At 50.5% G+C, this 19,730-nt stretch overlaps 1 protein-coding gene across 1 annotated transcript; it reads left to right on the top strand.

Moving 5' to 3' along the window:
- Window positions 1–3,000: 3,000 nt before the first annotated feature.
- PPP1R3B (protein phosphatase 1 regulatory subunit 3B) lies at window positions 3,001–9,371 on the top strand. The gene is made up of 2 exons (XM_051619574.1): window positions 3,001–3,041; window positions 5,926–9,371. Exons 1-2 carry the CDS (start codon window positions 3,028–3,030, stop codon window positions 6,815–6,817), a joined length of 906 nt encoding a protein of 301 aa, XP_051475534.1. The 5' UTR covers window positions 3,001–3,027; the 3' UTR covers window positions 6,818–9,371.
- Window positions 9,372–19,730: the final 10,359 nt, after the last annotated feature.

The raw sequence follows: 19,730 nt of genomic DNA, 5'->3' as shown, positions 1-19,730 counted from the left end.
TAGCACAGAGCTAAATATAGCCACTATCTCAGCTCCCCAGAGATAACAGCCTGTGTCCACAGCCCACCACAACGCCCTGCCCTGACTTGCACCTACCTTTGCTTCAGAGGCAAACACCAAGCAGCCATTGTGAAACACCCTGCCCTGCTCATGGCAACGGGGGCTCATGTTGCAGGGCAGAAACGCACCCCAAGCCACTTTGCACATGTTCCTTCCTTCGCCGGGGCTGGGGGATGGCTGGCCAATCCCCACACAGCTCAGAGGCCAACCAACACTTCTCTCAGCACCTCCAAGGTGCTGAGCAGCCAGCAATGCACAGGAGAAACCTAGAGCGGCAAGTGAAGTCAGGTCAGGGCTTCCTGGTTTTGGGGCTCATCCTACCACTTCCACCTGGTTCTCACTAGCGTCCCAAGATCAGCAATGCTGAGCCAGGCTGGCGTGGCCCGACTTGGAGAAGGGGAGGAGAGGGCCAGTGGGCCGTGACCACCTTACCACATCTCCTGTCTGTTGCTCCTGGGAAAAACGTCAACATGGCTCCTCTCATCCCTGCTGTAAACCTCATCACTAAGTGCCACGTGTGGAAATCCCACCACATCCTCAGCATGCCAAATACTACTGTAAGTCTGTAAGACTCCTGCAGTGGGTATGTCTTTCAGCTCTCTCTCTCCAACTTAAATCTTAACACTGCCTTTATCTAAAAAGGGTTTATAAAAAAAAAACAACACAATGTGGAATTTTCTCTCAAAAAACCCTTTTGCGTCGCAGAGTAATAGGTTTATAAAAGAGCAGCTTCCAGCAAGAAGTCTCCGGCTTCAACAATAGCTGTGTTTGTTTCCACAAGCTAATTGACAACAAATGTGGATCCTTCAATCCTACTTTTATGCTCTGTAAGGGAGGCAACAGAGAGTAGCATTGCTTGCAGCTGTGCAGTGAGAGGCCAGATGTGGCACAAAAAGAGGCAAAGACACTGTTCCCATAGGGAGAAGGTAGAAGCACCATCCCCATGTCACAGCTTCCCCGTGAAGGCAGCATTCGTTCCCAAAGCTGCTTTCCTGCCAGGGCAGCCAGCTCCACACACACTTTTTGCATTGTTGAGGACACTGGGCTCTGTGACAAAGATGGAGGAGCTGCCACAGGGAGCAAAGACAGGAACTGGTGGCAGGATGGCAGCTGGGAAGACACCTTGACCCAGCTGGCCCTGCAAAGCAGCAGGGGCCTTCAGCTCAGCCAGCAGATGTTTCCAGGGTGTCAGAAACACCATCCCAGCTCTGCACATGTGCCTGGAGGGGGACTCCCGTGGGGCAGCTGGTCCCTGCGGGTATTTTTTGCTAAAGTAATTTTTTCCACTCCACACCGTACATACTGTCTGGAAAGAGGATTCTGGAGTATCCTCTGGAGATTTCTACCCAGTACCACCACAGCCCTACAGGCTGGTGGTTACAAGACTCGGATGTGTCAGGAGGCTTCCTCCCCATCTGTCCCTGAGCACCCAGACATCCTGGGCTAGCTCAGCCATGATCAGCGCCCCAAAAGCCTTTCCTGCCTCAAGAATATGTTCCTGTAGGCTTAGTCCTTATCTGCTTATTTGCCATGTCCACAAAGCCCCACTCTGCCCTTCTGGAGAGGTATGGGTGGTATCGCAGCACAGGAGCCACATGTTGCTGCAGGACACAGAGGGGCTGGGAGCATCAGAGCCTGACAGAGAGCTTGTCACCTCTGCCAGAATGAGCTAGCCCTACCCAAGGAAAGGCGAAGGGGATGACCTAGCCAGGTCCCTCCACAAAGGAGAGAGTCTCTCAGGTTTGAAGGGATTTTCCAAGCCTGGAAGCAGCCAGGCCTACATGCGCTGGGACTGGCAATGGGAGATGGCAAGAAGTCCCATGGGACAGAGCTGGCTGGTAAAACCACGGGGTGGTGGAGCCCAGGCAGGCCAGGGCAGGCAGTGCTGGTCTCCCCAGCCTGTTTCTCAACGCATCCTGTGCCACCTGCCCCATGGAGCACTCCGAGTGCTGTGGGGGGCCCCTCGCCCAGACCTGCCAGCCCTGGAAAGTGCTGCCCCCGGCCCCAGCTCCACCCCTGCTTTGAAGGTGGAAGCAGGGAAGTAGTTTTGAGAGCTCACGCAGGAAAGGGAGCTCCAAGAGGCAGGCGGTGCAAGGCAGGCAGCCCTATGCAGGGCCCTGTGCAGGTACAGGGGCTGAATCCTCCCGCTCTCTCAAAAAGGAAGGAGTCAGATTCTGCCTCTGGACACCCTTCCACAGCTTCACTCTCTCCAGAAGAGGAGGTCACCGCTCACTATTCCCTCCTTTATTTCTAGAAAGGAGAAGCAGATCAGAGCAAAGGAATGTTTCACACCTATTTCCACCCAGCCCCCCCAGCTGCCTCCGTGCTGCTCCCAGGGCTGTCTGGAAGCAGGTAGCCCCCTTGCAGAGGCTCCATCCGCAGCAGCAGAAGTTTTCAGACGCGAACACGGCCCGAGTGCGGCCGCGCACCCCTGCCCCGCAGCACCCCAGCCCCGCTCCCCCGCAGCTCCCCAGCTCCCCAGCCCCGCAGCTCCCCAGCCCCGCACCTCCCCAGCCCCGCAGCTCCCCTGCCCCGCAGCTCCCCAGCCCCGCAGCTCCCAGCCCCGCAGCTCCCCAGCTCCCCAGCTCCCCAGCCCCGCAGCTCCCCAGCCCCGCAGCTCCCCAGCCCCGCAGCTCCCCAGCTCCCCAGCCCCGCAGCTCCCCAGCTCCCCAGCCCCGCAGCTCCCCAGCCCCGCAGCTCCCCAGCTCCCCAGCCCCGCAGCTCCCCAGCTCCCCAGCCCCGCACCTCCCCAGCTCCCCAGCCCCGCTCCCCCGCGCGGCCCCCGGCCCGGCGCGTGCCGGACAGCCGCCGCCTATTGGCCGCCGCGGCGCTGGGAGCGCGCTGATTGGCTGCGGCGCGGCAGGCCGGGCGGGCGGGGCGGGGCGGGGCGGGCGAGCGGCCTTAAGGCGGCGGGGCCGGGGCTGCCCCGTGGGTGGCGGCGGCGAGCGGGGCGTGCGGGCCGGCCTCATGCACTGCGCCAGGTACGGTCCCGCTGCTCGCGGCCTTCCTCCGCCGCTGGCTTCCCCCAGTGTCTGTCATGCCCCCCTTGCGTGGGGCCCCAGCCCCCTCGGGTGCGCGGGAGCGGGGCTAGCCTTGCGCCCCGCGGTGCGGCTGCCGGCGGGGTTGGGAGCGGGGACGGGACCCTCGAGGCTTGGCTGCCCGTGAGAGCCGGGAGCGGCAGTGGCGGGGAGCCCCTGCCGAGGGTGTCGTGCAGCCGGGGCTTGGCTCGGGTTTGCAGTGCCGCTTCTGCCTGGGGAGAGACGGGCGGGACATGGGAGGGTTGCGGGGTCGCTCCGCGGGGTGCCGGGCTGTGCCCCCCGGACCGCCCTGCCTTCCCGACGGGGAGAGGCGAGCAGAAAACCCGAGTGCTGCTTCGTTCGGTGGCTTAAGTCGTCTGAATGGCTCAGGCGGAGCAGCTGCTGCGGATGGAGCCTCTGCAAGGGGGCTACCTGCTTCCAGACAGCCCTGGGAGCAGCACGGAGGCAGCTGGGGGGGCTGGGTGGAAATAGGTGTGAAACATTCCTTTGCTCTGATCTGCTTCTCCTTTCTAGAAATAAAGGAGGGAATAGTGAGCGGTGACCTCCTCTTCTGGAGAGAGTGAAGCTGTGGAAGGGTGTCCAGAGGCAGCATCTGACTCCTTCCTTTTTGAGAGAGGGGGAGGATTCGGCCCCTGTACCTGCACAGGGCCCTGCATAGGGCTGCCTGCCTTGCACCGCCTGCCTCTTGGAGCTCCCTTTCCTGCGTGAGCTCTCAAAGCTACTTCCCTGCTTCCACCTTCTAAGCTTCTAAAGTTCAGGACAGCCACCATTAGTTCTGAAAGGGGAAGTCTTCCTGTTGGTCTGGAAGTTGGGCATCAGTGGGCTGTGAAGAGAAAAAAAAAGATGTCTGGGGTATCAAATGAGCTGAAAGTCTTTAGAAGCAAACATCTCAGCCTAGTAGTAGGTATGAAAAGCTCTTACTATAGTTCTTAACTTGAAAAAAAAACCAACACCTGTTCCAAGTAATGCAAATCAGGCTGGCTATTTTATGCCTTTTCATTCTAAAAATAGTGAATAACTAAGGCTTACTAAGAAACCTGAGTTCTCAAAATGTATGGGAATTCAGTTGAATAAATTTCCCTGGTAAAAGATGCAATGCAGATGCAAGTGGACCAAGTAAGGGAGAAGCATTGGAAGCTACATTAATTTAAAGGAGGAAATGACCTATATAAAGTGTGTGTGAATAAAAACTTGGCAAAACCAGGGAGAGATGAGCAGAATGTTGTTAGCAGACAGGTGGGTCTGCTGTCTGTCTTGTACAGCTGCCCTTGAGCTGGAAGGAGGCTGAAGGAGGTGATGCAGAAGGCAGTAGTTGGTGGGTGTGTTGGGAAGCAAGCCTTGCCACATGTGCTCTGAATAAACAGATGCCCTTGCTGAATGGATGCTGTGAAAGCTTGCTCAGAGCTGGTCTGCTGGTGTTGCAGGGTGGGCAGTTAAAGCACTGGATTGGAGTGTGTAGCTCTTGCTTTTTCTTGGCACAGGGGCAGCAATGAAGAGCTGCTGTGTGTGGCTTTGGTGGCCAGAGCTCTGCAGTGTCACGTGGCTGCTGCTGGCTCACCCTGCTCTGTGTGGTGGGAGCAGCTTTGGAGCCTGGTCTGCAGCCAAACAGGAGATTTTTATTAAGGGAATACTGTGTTTAGGGTCAGCTGCAACACAGTTGACTTGAAGGGGGTTTGTGCAGTAAATCTGTCCAACTGTTTATCTGGAGCCAGGCCAAGAGATTCTGCCAAAAGCATCTGGCCTAACCTCAGTGTAAGTGGGTGTGGTAGGTGTGAGGTTCTGGGAGCTGCCTGGCTGCAGAGGCAAATCTAGGGCTACATCTGGCAAGGTGCTGGGTGGGAGCTGCTCTAGAGTGGGTGCAGAGTCCCTGGAGGAAACTAGCTGGACACTCGAGGAGGAGAGGCCGTGATGGAGGGGCACATGGCCTGTGCCTTCTGGAAGAAGGACTTTTTTCTTCGAGGGTTGGTCAACCTTGAGTAGGTGAGTTGCATTTGGCAGAGCCCAGTGGCTGCACAGGAGCTTCCCAGGGGCTCAGCACAAGCGCTTTAGAGGCTTGAGGTGCTAACTGTGCACTGGAGTAAAACCTGCTGGGCCATCTGAGCTGCCATCTGTTTTGAAGTGCAGTAGAAGGGAAGAAGCAGCTCCTCTGTAGGTGGAGATCAGTGTTGGCTAAGTCTCTGCCCTGCTGCTATATCAGACTGTTGCTATCCTTACAACCATTCGCAGGCATTCCAGACGGAGCAGTTCTGGGAAACAGTGAAACGCAAAGTATGTAGCTCAACCAAATGAGTACTTCTTAGCCTCTAAAAATATTAGACATCTGGGGTTTTACGAAAGGTGATGTTAGTTGCCTGCAGCAGCTTGTGACAAACTGAGTTCCTGCTCCTACAAAAACATCTGATGCCCTGGGGAGAGGTACTTGATGTAGTATTGAAATTTGATAATCTCTGGGTTTTGTGGACATCAGCAGGACTGAGCTACAGGCTTTGCTTTGGGTCAGAAACGCTCTGGAGCCTGCTATTGTTAGCCTAGTAGCACAGTGCCTGCACGTGTCTTCAAATGGTGACCCTGTCTCTGCAACAGTTTGAAAAAATCTCATTCAGGGCACAACAGGCTTTGGTCCTGCCGCTTCTGCAGTGGCACATCTCTCACCATGTCTGGGAGTCACACCATGCAAGTACTTCGCTTTAAGCTTGAGGGATTTGTAGGGTTGATTGAAGCAAGTTTCTTTGGGATGGCTAGGGGGGAAGTGGTGTAGCAATTGTCTAACAAAAGCTGTATTAAAATGCTTTTCTAACATCAACCAACCCTTCTTCTCGTCTTCCAGAGTATTAGACTACTTTCCTCACAAACAAGCAATGGCTGTGGATGTAGCAATGCAGCTATACCTATGCTCTTCACCTTTACAAAGAGAGAAGTGTGCCTGCAAAATTGCTCCAAAGCCAAGCAAGCCGTTGCGGCCCTGCATCCAGCTGAGTAGCAAGGCTGTGCTGAATGGACCAGGAGAGGCAGCAAACTCCTTCACACACAACAAAGTGAAGAAGAGGGTGTCATTTGCAGATAGCAGAGGCTTTGCTCTGACGATGGTGAAGGTGTTCTCGGAGTTTGATGATCCATTAGATATTCCTTTCAACATCACTGAGCTGATAGACAACATTGTGGGTCTGACAACAGTGGAGAGGGACAGCTTTGTCCTGGATTTTGTTCAGCCCTCTGCGGACTACCTGGACTTCAGAAACCGCCTCCAGGTAGATTGTGTCTGCCTTGAAAACTGTACGCTAAAGGAGCGATCTGTTGTGGGAACAGTGAAGGTGAAGAACCTCGCTTTTGAAAAGACTGTGAAGATCAGGATGACATTTGACACCTGGAAAAACTTTGTAGATTACCCATGCCAGTATGTCAAGGATACGTATGGAGGGTCAGATCGGGACACATTTTCCTTTGACATCAGCTTGCCTGAGGGGATTCAATCCCACGAAAGAGTAGAGTTTGCCATCTCCTTTGAGTGCAATGGCAAGGTGTACTGGGACAGCAACAGGGGCACTAATTACAGGATCATACGGTCAGAACTGAAGTCTGCCCAGGAAGCCATCTGCCCCCCACAGGGCCCTGACTTTGGTGGTGCCTTTGACCAGTTTGGGAGTCCTCGGTGCTCCTATGGCCTCTTTGCTGAGTGGCCCAGTTATTCAGGCTATGAGAAGCTGGGGCCTTACTATTGACCCAAGGACAAAGTCCTAATTGACTAACTGTTGCTGGCATGTCTGCTGGCCTAGGAGCCTGTCTGAATGTGAGGTGTTTAGAAAGGTAGAAGAAGTGTGGCTCTGGGAAGCTCTGCATAAGCCTCCCAGCAAAACCAGATGTGCAGTGCTCTGCTGGCAGTGGGCTTACAATCAGGGAAGCGTTTCTGGCACAAAGGGCTGCCTTCCCTGCCAAAACTTGGATAACTGGCTCTCTGGATGCTGAACTGACCAGGAGCTGTTGCTTCTGTGTCTCCAGTGCTGCTACTCCTTCTGTAAAGCTGCGAGTCTCCAGAGAAACACTACAGTGCTTATATTGTTTGTCCAAGCTATGTAGTGGTGGCTGGTTTGTATTGCTTGCCTAGTGCTAAAAGGCTTTTTCAAAATATGTTATAGTATTATAATTTAGTGGTCTGTACTTGAGCTGCAAGGTTCTCCTTGCAAAGCTGGCCTGTGCCTGTTGGATAATAGAGTGGCTGGCTTGTGAGGAATGGAGTCCGTTCCTTGCATGTCTCCTTGCAGTGCAAGTCTTGCCTAATGGAGGCAGAAAGGATGTTTTGGAAATGAAAATGCAACTGCAAAGACAGGAAATGTGACCCTACAGCCTGCCGTGTTAGGAGACATGTACTTGTGGGAGAGGATCTGCTATGCTTAGTCACCGGTTGTTTTATCAGCTGATCTTGAAAAACTTGTATTATACCCTTGTTACCAAAAATAGAGATTAGCTGTAGCTGTGTGGTGCTTGTAGGACAGCTGTGGGTTGACAGCCTTGACTGCCTTCTTCAGAACCTTCGTGTTTCTTTAATCATATGTGATCAATTATGTTTTCACCTTGATGGACATCTGAAGTCAGCTGTTGGCCATGTAAGCCCTGAAAATGCAGTTCTTCCTCCTGTGGACTGTAAAATAGGGTTTTGTCCAGCTGGGGCCCAGAGTCCTGTGCAGGAGGCTGTGCTCAGGTGTTATAGGAGCTAAATGCAAATGGACCACTTGACTACTCTGTGCTGTGTCCTGTTACAAGAAGGTGACTGTTGTGTACCTACTGTGGTAGAAGTGCCTTGACTGAGAAGGGGACGGTGTGTGTGATCCCAGAAATGCTTTGGGATAAACAGGCTTTGGAAATGATGTTCCTTTTAAAAAAGATCCTCTAATGGTTTGTTACTCTGTGCCAGGGACTGCTTGGCAGCTAATGGCATGACACTGCTCATGTGTGAGGATGCTGTGGCTATACTGGGATGAACATTAACTTGCTGGGCTTCCCTCACTGGTCTAGCAGTAGCTGCCATTTCAACCTGTAAATGCCCAGATGCAAATAACTAACTGTGAGAAGTGGGGTTATCCTGACACTACCCCTGGATGTTAAACAAATGGCAGATGAGAGCCATCCCTTTCTTCAAAGAGGTGGCTTGTCTTCTGGGCCTGTGCTGAGGTGAGGTGGCCAGTTTGTGCAGTGCCAAACAACCTCATAAAACTTCTTGCTTGCTAGTTGAGCAGAATAACTTAATCCCTCATCTCAAAGGGAAAGTGCCAAGTATTTTGTAGAAATAGAGGTCAAGGGAATCTTACTTTTTCTACTGCATAAGCTTTATACATCTTTGGTGCCTATAATAGCCAATGGATGGGCTGGAGAGAAGCGATGGGCTGTGCTACTACAGTGGGCTTAACTTTTTAAACCTAGTTTTTAATTCTGGAGACTACTGTATAAAATACTTACAAGCTGTTTTACCTTAATCTAGAAGGGATACTAAGATCACTATTCAATGCTGAAAGGGACAAGACCTTGTAGGAAGAGCAGCTAGCCTTCAGCTGCTGCTTTTTCAAAACCCAACATGTTATTACTATGTTTGATCACCTAGTTGAGGTGGTAAATCCACTTGCTAGCCCAGAGCTCATCAGGCTTGGTTCCTCTGTTCAGACAGGTTCCCGAGTCAACCTTTTCCACCTGGTTTCTCTTGAAGGGACTGTTTCCTGGCTTGGCTGGAACCTGGTTTTAAATTTAAAGCAAGTCTGAGTGATGCTTTTTTTTTTAGTGGTGTTAATGCTGTAAGACACTGACTGTAGAAAAATCATGTTCTCCTGGCATGTTCTCGTGCCTAGGGAGAACTGTTCATGAGCTGAAACAAGGAATGTGTGTCTGGGGTGCTGTGGATGCTGGTATCTTCTTATGGGGCCTGTTTGTTTTCAGGCTGTGAACGGGGTGTACTTAGGGAGGAATATGGAAGGTAAGCTAGAAGAGCAATGCCATAAGTAAAAGCTAGGCTGGGAACTGACTATTTGACTAATAGCAGTTTAAAAATACTACTTGTGGCCTGCCCCTTTTCCCTTTTTCCATTGCCAATGTGAACACAGAAGTGAGGGGTTGCTCTCCTTGCTCTAGGCCTGGAAGTGCCTTGTGGGGTGTTTTGCATGTTTGTTTTTAAAAGATGTTTTTGTACACAACATTCAAATGGAAAATGCACTTTATAATTGCCATGTAATGACTCTTAAAACTTTGTTTCTGTTTTTATCTGATTGTTAAAATAAAGGTGGAACCAAATGTTGGCTGTGCATCTCTTAAATGCCTATGGGGCCGGGGAGGTGACTTGGACCCAGGATCGACTTCCTGCAAGCAGCCTTGACAGGGCTCTGCTACCTGAGACAGGAAAGAGCTGCTGAGTGCTGCTGCTTTCCTGCCTACTCAAATGCAGCCAGAGGAAGAAGGAGAGCAGCCAGGCCCTTGTCTCCTTGCAGTGAAGTTTCTCCACTAAGCACTGTGTTCTTGAACTACTCTTCACTCTTTCCCTGCTTGCAGTGCCCGGAACAGCCTTTTCAGGTTTTTCTGTGTTTATTTCAGATCAGTCTCAGTCCTTCCCCCTACCTGGCCTGATCTGGGATCAATGCTTTTCTCTCACTGCCTGGATTCTGGGGTGTAATGGATGCTAGGAGAGGTGGTGTGCCAGAAGGTTCAGGCTCTTTTCTAATACCAGGATCAAATTCATGTTAGATCCTCCTTCACCTCAAACTAACAGGAAGCAGCGGCAGGAAAATTGCCCTTTGCAGGCAGTGACTCCGCTGTAAATGCCAGCAAAGGCTAGTTCCGGGATTTAACCTGGCTTTGACCACAAAGACCAGGTGTTGGTGATGCCCTGAAGGTGTTGCACTTCAAACAACCGACTCTCCTGAGTTGAATGGCTTTTTTGCCACTCACAGATAAGTTGGGAAGGAAAGCCAGGGGGAGGGGAAAAGAAGCAGTCACTCTTCGTGGGCTGGCTGGAGGGGCAGTGCAGGCAGTATTTCCCATCTTGCTATGCAGCCTTGCAGAGAGTGAGATGAGCCTTTGCCCTGTCCAGAAATAAAAGTGAGCACCTTCTGACTGCGGCTACTTCTGAGTCTTTTGCTTTCATAAGATGAACTGTCTTTCCAGAGTGTCTTGCTTTCTGCAGCAATTGGATAAGTAAAGCTTTTGGTTTCTCAGTTTCTTCCCCCAGTCCCTGTATCACAAAAGCAAGCAGGGTGACACAGTGGGATTCAAGCTCTTCTACCCAGTTGTGAAGCTGCTTCCCTGGACAGAAGAGTACAGGATCTGCATGCACCTGGGAAAAGGGTGTTGCATGCTGTTTCTTGCTGGTCTGTGAGATTTCCCTACCCTGTGGTTCAGGGGAGCCTGTGTTGGCTGTTTGTGCCCAGAGGCCCATCTGCCACTGTCTTTGTGGTGGGATTCTTCCAGGGGCAGCAGATCTACCCAAAGGCAGCAGGAGTGTTCGAGTCCTGGGAAAGGGAAAAGCACCAGTTGAGGGGTAGAAAAAGCTACACATGTGAGATAAGTGGGCAAGAGACAAAACCCTGCATGTAATCCCCTGCCTGACAGTCATGCCATGAGAAGTAGCATGAGGCAAAGGGCTTCACTTTCTCAGCAACCATTTGCCACTTTCTTTTCTCCGCAAGTTCTTTGTTACCTCCACATCTAGTCAACTACTATTAAGTACCATTAAGAATTCTCCATGTTTGTTTTGTATGTTTGGGTTTTTACTACTGTGCTTTTAATCAAGTACATAACACAAGATCTGTTTTAAAAGACTGTCTCATTGCTTTTGTAGTTGCAGAGAGGGGGGAAAAAAACAACACATTTTAAAAGCTGTTTGTGTCCCTGTCTCAACACATCCCCAGGTGATGAGGCCAAGTGGCTTGGCCAGGGCTGCTTTCAAAGCCAAATGCAGACCCAAGCTCATGAATGAGACAACTGCAGTCAGCTGTTTCCTGTAACAGCTTTGTGGCTGAAAACTCTGTGAGACCATGGTTTCTGCTTGAGAGAGAAGGAAGTCCAAGCAAAGCCCACTGACATCTGGGGGAGCCAAGGAGATGTGCAAGCATTAGAAGGGCTAAGAGAGCTCTTGGGCTTCTCTCCTAATGCCCAGGTGTTACTAGCTAGATGATACAGACATTGGAATTACTGCATTGATAAAGCCCTTGGTGGCAGGTGTGATGGTGCACTTGCTATTTAATATATAAAGATTCCTTAGATTGCTTCTGATTGCTGAGGTGTTTGGAGGTTCAGGTTTCCTGAGTCTGTGTTCCATGGACACATGGAAACACCTGCTCCTGTAAAGGGGAAAGGGTGTAGGTATTCCCCATGTCCATATCCAACTCCCTTTGCCAAGGACAATCTCCCATTGGCCCAGGGATGCTCTCCTAACAGGGGAGCAGCTCTGCTGAACCACTGCCACCACAGCAGCCTCATCTAGAGCACACAAGATTGCAAGTCCTGGACGCAGTGAAAAAGGCAGGATGTGGGCACTTCACACCTGTATCCTGCCAGAATAGGGTCAAAATTATTAAAAAAAATTGTTAAAAGTAGATGCAAACACTCCAGGAGGAGTGCAGGTGAGTTTGCTCTCTTCCCATTCTCATCCTTGCCAAGTGGGTCCTTGCTGGGGAGTATGGGCTGCTGGAGTTGTCCTCAGCCTTGTCTAGCTTCCAGACCAGGGCTGGTGATGTGCTGAAAAAGTTCACTCTTGGAGGCTGCTCACGTGTTGAAGAAAGTCCTTGTGTTCAGGTTTTAACAGACGGTTAGCTCATGGCCCCACTTAATCTGAAATTGAAGCTCTGTTGCTAGCTGAGCACCAGGCAACAGTGTCATCAGAGGAACAGCTGGGATGCAGCAGCCTGAATGTGGGGAGGTGATGAGCAAAAAAGTAGGAAAATCAATAGAGGCCGACTGCTTTCAAACCCAATGAGGATAGCTGAGCCTGCTGTCTGTGTCTCTGTACAGTTGCTTTGTGAACACCCCACGGTCTCACTTTAGATGTCTGCCAGGCCAGACTCAGCATGGTATGCTCTGGTGAAAAACTGCCCACAGTGGGGTGAGATCCAGAGGGTAGGAAAAATGTCTCTGCCAAACCAGGGGAGTATAAATGCAACCAGACAGTACTTTCCTGATGGAGCAAATTTTTCTTTGTTGTTTTCTTTGTTGTAGCTCTTACAAGCAACCAGAGTGGAGGGTAACCTGTGAGGACGTTTGCCTTGCTAACAGAGGGCAGTGGGAGCACAGGAGGAAGGCAGAGCACGTGATTTCCCAACAGCTGTTGGCATTTCTGCCTCAGTTGCCTCTCCACAAACCATCAGGAAATGGGCCTCGCTAAGGGACTGTGTCTCTGGGGGCATGTCTTTTGTCCACAAAGCAAGGATAAATGGTGCTTCTTTTTGACATGTACCACAGGGCTTCCCATTGCTCTGTAGCATCTCCTTCCTGCTCTGCAACAGGTCATCACTCTTACACACCATGACGCTGTTTCCGCGACTGCCAGCTCAAGGGTGAGCCTGGTTTCGCAAAGTCTTCTGCAAGCCTGTGTGTGGTCTGGGGCCAAAAGGGCACTAGTATGCTGTGGGAGGAGGCTGCACTAAGGACACAGCTCTCAGCAGCCTTGAGAGCACCCTGCACCCCCGGGAACAGCAAGAGCTTTGCCATAAAGCCAGCAGCATGGGGCTGGGTTGCCATGCTCCCAGCTTCCCTGTTATTTCCACAGACTTGCTCCTACTGGGCAGTTCAGCTGGCTCTAAACTAGTGTACTAAAACATGTTTATGTCCTTGTCTCTTTTTGACGGAGCTGGGCTTCAAACCAGCTTCTCTGGCCCTGCAAGGTCCTGCCACGCTGCAGCCAGAGAAGCTGCCCAGCCTGTCTCTATCCTCCCCCTTGGAGGGGTATTGTGCCAGACAGTTAGCTGTCTTTAAATACTTGTTACTGACATTTACACAAGGTTTTAAAAAAGAAAAAGGGTGTCTTTGTTGAAAAGTAATTGCTGTTGGAATGTTCCTTTGGTACAGCTAAGTCAGAGCAGTCACCAAGCTAAGTACTTTGGCTCCTGGAACAGGGATATGGGCAAGCCCTTCCAGCCAATTAGTCACAGATCTCCCCTCGCTGTTCCAATGCTGCTGTGTAGTCTTGTGGGGAGGGAAGGCTCAGACTTCATAACCCAGGAGAAGTATACTCAAAAGAGCATAAAAAGAGGATGAAACATCCAGGATGTCTCCGTAAGTGCTTCTACAGCTTCCAGCTACTTCTAGTGTGCGTGTCTTCTTGAGCCCATGGTGATAGCTTCATATTTAATGAAACCTAGAAAGGTTCAGATGGAAAGAGATCTCCAGATGTCTGCTTCAAGCAGGACCACTCTTGCAGCTAGCTGAGGTCACTTAAGGCCTCATCCATGTGGATGCTGACAACCTCGATGATGGAGATGCCAGCACATCTCTGTGCCCTGTGCACTGCTTTCCTGGGGAAGAGACACGAGCTCAGGAATCAAAGGAGCTCTGAGAAATGTTGCAGTCTTACCAAAACACCCTGTTTGTTCCAGCTCCTGGTCAAATCCAGGACATATGGATGTGAGTGCTTAGGGACATGTTTCAGTGGTAGACTTAGCAGTACTGGGTTAATGGTTGGACTTAATGATCTTAAAAGTCCTTTCCAACCAAAACAATTCTATGATTCTATGAGGGGACAAGGTAAGTAAGCAGCCACAGGACAAAAATGCTTCAGGTCTGGCAAATCCTAACCCATGTGCAGTTTGGAGTAAGGGAAGAGCTGCTGTTTCCATACATCAAGGTACTTGCCTTTACCCAAGGCATCCTGCACTAAAGAGTAGAGCCATATTTCAGTACATTTGCTAGAAAACCCTGCTGCCAAAAGCTGAAGATCTAAGTTTACCTACAGCCCATCTTCCAACAATACCTACCATAGTCAATCTGAGCAAACCAGACCCCAGTTTCCTTCCCAGCACTCAAAATTCAGCAGTAGGGAATTCATGATGTCCTGCACCTGCTTTTCATCTTTATGGTCCCTGTCAAAGCAACACTGGACCATTATCAGCAGAAGTGTAATTCCTCAGTGTTTGTGTGGTGACACTCCAGTGCTATGGAGACAGGCACTTTTATAGGATGAAATACAGTAGCCCTGTCCAGCCCCAGTCAGGGTTTTACAGCTGTTCCCCTTTCACACATTGTTCCCCTGGACACCTGGCAGGTGTTGCTTCTCCTGCATTCCTCTTCTTGCTATGAGCTCAGCTGAACATGATGGTGTCACAAGCCAAGGTTTAGGGTAGCTACATGTGATGCAGAGAAAAAGACCGTGAGCAGCACCTTCCACCCTCTACCCAACAACACACTCAGTCACTGGGGTAGGAGATGTTGTCACAGGTCTCCCTCTTGGGCTGAGGACTGTCACAGCACAGCTGTACTTTCTCCAAGAAGCCATCTCCAAGCAGATCAACTCACAATAGGAGGCAAACTAAAAATAAATAAATCTGTCCAACCCTCCACTCCTCCACAGTGGCTTCTGCAGAAGAACTTCACTTCAGAAACGAGAACAATTACCACTTGAATGCTTTATAGCCATGCAACCAATTATAGCAGACGCACACTAACTTCTTTTGACTTGGTGGTCAACAAGACTTCTTAGACAGCCAATGAATCTACACACAAATCTTTCAGTGCTTCTAAATTCCCTATGCTGGTGAACAGCGAGCCATAAAGCCAGCAGGGATGCACTCACTGGGGGTTAAGAGCAGGATGATTGAGCATTTTAGTATTTTTTCCTTTTATAAGTTTTGATGTTACTGCAAGGAGACACAGCTTGTGTTCAGGGAAGCTGTCTTGTGAGTGCTATTTCTGCTAACAGGCATTCTCTTTTAGTCTAAAATTAAGTATTTATTAACAGTTTGGTACAAAAGGCTTTTGTCATTACTTACCTGCATCAAACTGGATTTGGTGTGTAACCACTTAGCTCAACAAATACAGGCACTGCACACATGAAATCCACATCAGTCTCAGGCTGATTAGGACCCTCAAAACCCAAAGCTGTCTTTGGGGCTGGGCACCGTGTGAGATGGCTCCAGCTGACAACTCAGGATCACTTTGGAGAAGCTGGGAAGGAAAGCAGTTATCTCCCTCTGAAATCAGAGCAATATGTGCTAGCAAGGAGAGAAGACCTCTGAAGGCCTTGTCTTGGTCACAGTAATGCCTGTAGGATGCAGCCTGTGCCCTGGATGAGGGGAACAGGAGTTTGCATTGGCCATCCTCCTCTGGCCCGCTGGTAACATGGAGCAACTCAGCTGTGCTGGGAAAAGTCTACCCTTGGCCTTATAGTGACTGGATAGGGAAGCAGGACACTGGCCACTCCAGTCACTGCTGCCCTTTGCCTCTGCTCTCCTCTTCCTGGACTAATTTCTCAGGACGGGGAATAGGATTCTGGAGTCTCCTTCTCTGGAAATACTCAAAACCAACCTGGATGCAGTTCTGTGTAATGTGCTCTGGGTGATCCTGCTTTAGCAGGGGAGTTGGACTAGATGATCTCTAGAGGTCCCTTCCAACTCTGGCAGTTCTGTGATTCTCTGATTCTGTTGGTCCACATGGCCATGGGGTACAGCGGTGGCCTGGCAGGGGTTAGCCCATGCCCACTTTCTCACCACTTGCCCTCAGCTCCCTCGCTGAGGATGCCAGAGCCCCTGCCTATGCATGTAGAAGTCATATTGGGAAGGCACAGAAATTCATAGTGATGACCAATCACTGAGCTTACATTAAAAACACAGTGTGCTTTTTCAAGGCTGCAGGGAGAACCAGCTGGTTACATGAAATCTACACCTGTTGCTACCATGCTGCCTGCTGGCAGCTGAGCAGTGCTCCCCCAGGTCTGGCCATCCCCTTACCAGCCAGGTCAGATCTCAGGTGATGCAGGAGCACTTGACTGCTCCTCTCCAAGGATGTCCCTTGTCCCAAGAGCAGAGCATTGACCTGCTTCCCACTAGCCAGGTAGACCCATGGACAGGCAGAAAGCATTGCTGAAGTTACTCTCAGGTTGGTGTGGTTTATGTTGTGCATACCCTCCAAAGCAGATGTTGTGCTGTTCACTAGGTTGGGTCAGTGCTACTTGGCAGAGCAAATCCTTCACTTGCCTGCAGCCTGGATTATTCCTGCGGGTCCATCCTAGACCGAGCGTTATTTCTGAGTCCTTGTTGCAACTTGTGCTGCTGTGTAGCTGTCTTGTAGGATGTGTCTTAGAAGGCACAATGAATCCAAGCAAAACAATGGGATGTGGGAAGCCATGGCTCCAGGTCATCTCAAAGAAGCTGAATATCCTGTGTAAGGCTGTAGGATGGGCTACACTCCTACTGAAGAGCACATGTCCTGGGGAGGTGGCAGTGCCAGGCCATCTCTGACCTGTGTCGTGGTGTGGAGGATGTGGTTTTATGTTGCAATGGCTGGGACAAGTCCCTTTTGCTGGGTTAAACAACTAGGAATCAGAAACCCTCCCTTCTTTTGCCTGCTAACTCCATTAAAACTGCAGCTTGGGAAAATCCTGCCTCATGGTTGAATGTCTGGGGTGAAAGTGCCAGCATCCCTGCACACCATGCCAAGCCAGCACAGGCCCTCTGGTTCCCTCTGTCTTTACACAGGCAAGCTCACACTCAGCATTAAAGGACTGCTTAGATCCCCAGATGTTGCACTTGCACAGCCACATTGCAGAAGGTGCAACTCCTTTGAACACCCCTAAGCTACCTGTCAACTTGAGCCATGCTTTTCCTGGGGCTGGGAATGGGCTGGGGGTCAGCCCTGACTTACTTTCGGACTTCTTTGTCTCAGTGGTCCCTTTGCTGAATGATGACAGGATGGCATTCTGGTACAGCACATGCAGTTATTCACCTTTTCTTGCCATCAGCCATGTCCTTACAGCAAAGCCCCCCAGCAACGACAGGCATCTTCCCCCACCAGGAAGAGCAAGGGAGAAAGAAGGCCTCAGATCAACTTTCTAATTAACAAAATGAGAGATGTGCCAGAGTCTGGAAAAATCACTTATCTGGCAGGACCCTGCAGCTCCGCCCTCAGGGAATTCACATTTCTGACACTCAATCTGCCTACTTGAGAGAATACACTTACAGGATCAGCTGCAAGCAGGGAGATCACTGAGCCAGTTCTGTACTTAACTTTACAGAAGGCTCCACCCAGCTCTAGCTGCAGCCAAACAAAAGCAAAGGCTCTTCTGAAATACCCAGGAGGTCATAAACTCACTTGGAGCTAGCTGTATTTTCAGCTCTGATGTTGCTTGTGTTCGTGCTTGGCTGCTTCTCCCTTTCCTAATTCCAGCAGTGGATTGCCTTTGTTTCCTTAATGATGTGATGAAGTTTGGATATGGTCTTACATGGAGAGAGTGGAAGCAATTTATAGCATTCTTGCTCCCAGGGGGCACTGAGAACAACTCAGAGCCTCACACCCATCTGAACCTGAACGAGTAGTCAGATTTTTCCAAGGTGCAGATGATCCAGCAAGAGGAATGGGTGAGCAGTGGGCAGCAACTAAGGGGAGTTCCCTTGCAGTACAGAGCCTGAGATAGACAAGACTGGCAAATCTGAACCCTGGGGAGGTCTTCAGAGCTCAAACTTTTCCAGAGAGAGTGATCACTCAGACAGTCAAGCTTTTGGTATGGAGCAGCTCCATGACCCAGCAGACTGAGCTGTAAACACAGCTCCAGGGAGCCAGACCACTCCAAACTAGTGCAATTATTAAACTGTGGGGATGAATACTCATCCAAATAGTTTTTTCCAGGCAATGGCAGGGAAGAAATGTCACCACCATGTGAAAATTGAGACCATGTGCTTCAACGATGCCTTCTGAGAGGAGTGTGCTCAACAAAGGTGGAGTGAGTTTAAGGCCAGTTCCCAGGTCAGACCCTGCAGGGCACAGCAGACCTTCCCCTTCTCGTCATTATTTTCACTGCAGCCAGTGCCTGCTTTTCTGCCCTGCCTAGTGAAAGCCTGCAAGTTCTTTAAGGCCAAGACAGAGCTTGTGCTTTGTTTGCTCAGGAGAAAACGAATGCTAGAAAAAAAGAGATGCCAGAAAACTGCATCTGGCTCCCCCATATGTGCCTGGAAGCAACTCCTCCAGGGCAGCAGCAGCCTCTCCTTCCGCTTGGCAGGTGATCTCTGGACCGGAGCCATAGATGCAGGATCTATTTTTTTCTGTTGTGCATGCAAAGGAGCAGCAGTTGCCTGGCAGAGCTCATGCCAGGAAACACTTTGCTGTGCCCACAGCTGATCTGATAGCACAGAGGTGCTGGCCCCTGTTCTCTGGCCTGCATTCACTGGAGAAGCACGGCAGTCGTTGCTTTAGCTTCCATGAGGGAGATATTGGACGTATCCTGACACCTGCAAGGGATTCTTCCCCTGTGCAATTAGTTTCGGGGGATTTGGAGTTTTTCACATCCTGAAAGATGGTATTTTGCACCTGATGGGAGGCCTATCCCTCATTGTCCAGCTCTCTGCCAGTAACGGAGCCACGTGTATGTGCCAGAGCCTGCATAATGCTTTTGCCAGCTTACCCCATCCTAAGCAGTCACATCTCCAGCTGCCACATCTCCAGAAGGCACGCACCAAAGGCTGGGAAACTGGGAGAAGGCAAGGCAAGCCCTAATCAAGCAAGGCAGCTAGTTATTATCAAGCTGCTATTTCTACTGCAAGAAGGCCTAGAGCAGCAAAACTGCTTGCCTGGTGTATGTTCATTAGCAGCACAGATAAGAGCAGCATTGATTGCAGGCTATAATTAGATCTCTGGGACCTCTCTGGGCTGGCTTTCTCTGGCATTGTGCTACTTTGGAAGCACTTCCAATTTCTTTTCTCTCTCTCTCTTTTTTTTTTTTTTTTTTTCTTCCCTTTTCTAAATGGTTGGGATGGCATTTCCCTACTCAGCAGATTTGGGACAGATTCTGTTTTCTCCATTGTGGCTTGCAGAGCTCTCCCCAACTTGGTGCCACAAGCACGAGACCACAGAGTTAGCAAAAGCTCCATTGTTTGACCACTCCTGGTCCCTTGGGCTGTGGAGTTGGCCAGACTGCCAGGCAGCCCTCCCTGCTTCAGTAATGTGCTAAGAGGTAGTTTTGTGAGTATCTTCCTCTGACGAGGACTCTGATTTTTCTGGAAACGCTTTTTTAGCATGTTCTGCACAGCCAGTCTGGAGCACTGTTTACAAATATGTAAAGGATGAGTGTCTGGAGGAGAGAGCCAGGCTCTTCTCAGTGATGTCCAATGATAGCACAAGGGGCAACAGGTGCAAACTGGAGCACAGGAGGTTCCACATAAACATGAGGAAAACCTTTTCCACTGTGAGGGTGACAGAGCACTGGAACAGGCTGCCCAGAGAGGTTATGGAGTCTCCTTCTCTGGACACATTCAAAACCCACCTGGACGTGTTCCTGTGTAACCTGTTCTAGGGGATCCTGCTCTGGCAGGGGGGTTGGACTAGATGATCTTTCAAGGTCCTTTCCAAACCCTAACATTCTGTAATTCTGTGGATGCAGCAAGCAAACACTAAGCATCTATTCCCATCACAGTGGCCTGCATCAAAATGATTATTCCTCCCCTGGAGTGCTGGAAAACA

Source organism: Apus apus, chromosome 4, assembly GCF_020740795.1.
Source record: "Apus apus isolate bApuApu2 chromosome 4, bApuApu2.pri.cur, whole genome shotgun sequence".
Lineage (NCBI taxonomy): Eukaryota > Metazoa > Chordata > Aves > Apodiformes > Apodidae > Apus > Apus apus.
The sequence above is the reverse complement of the archived record's forward strand: the minus strand, read 5'-3'. Positions and strand labels throughout refer to the sequence as shown.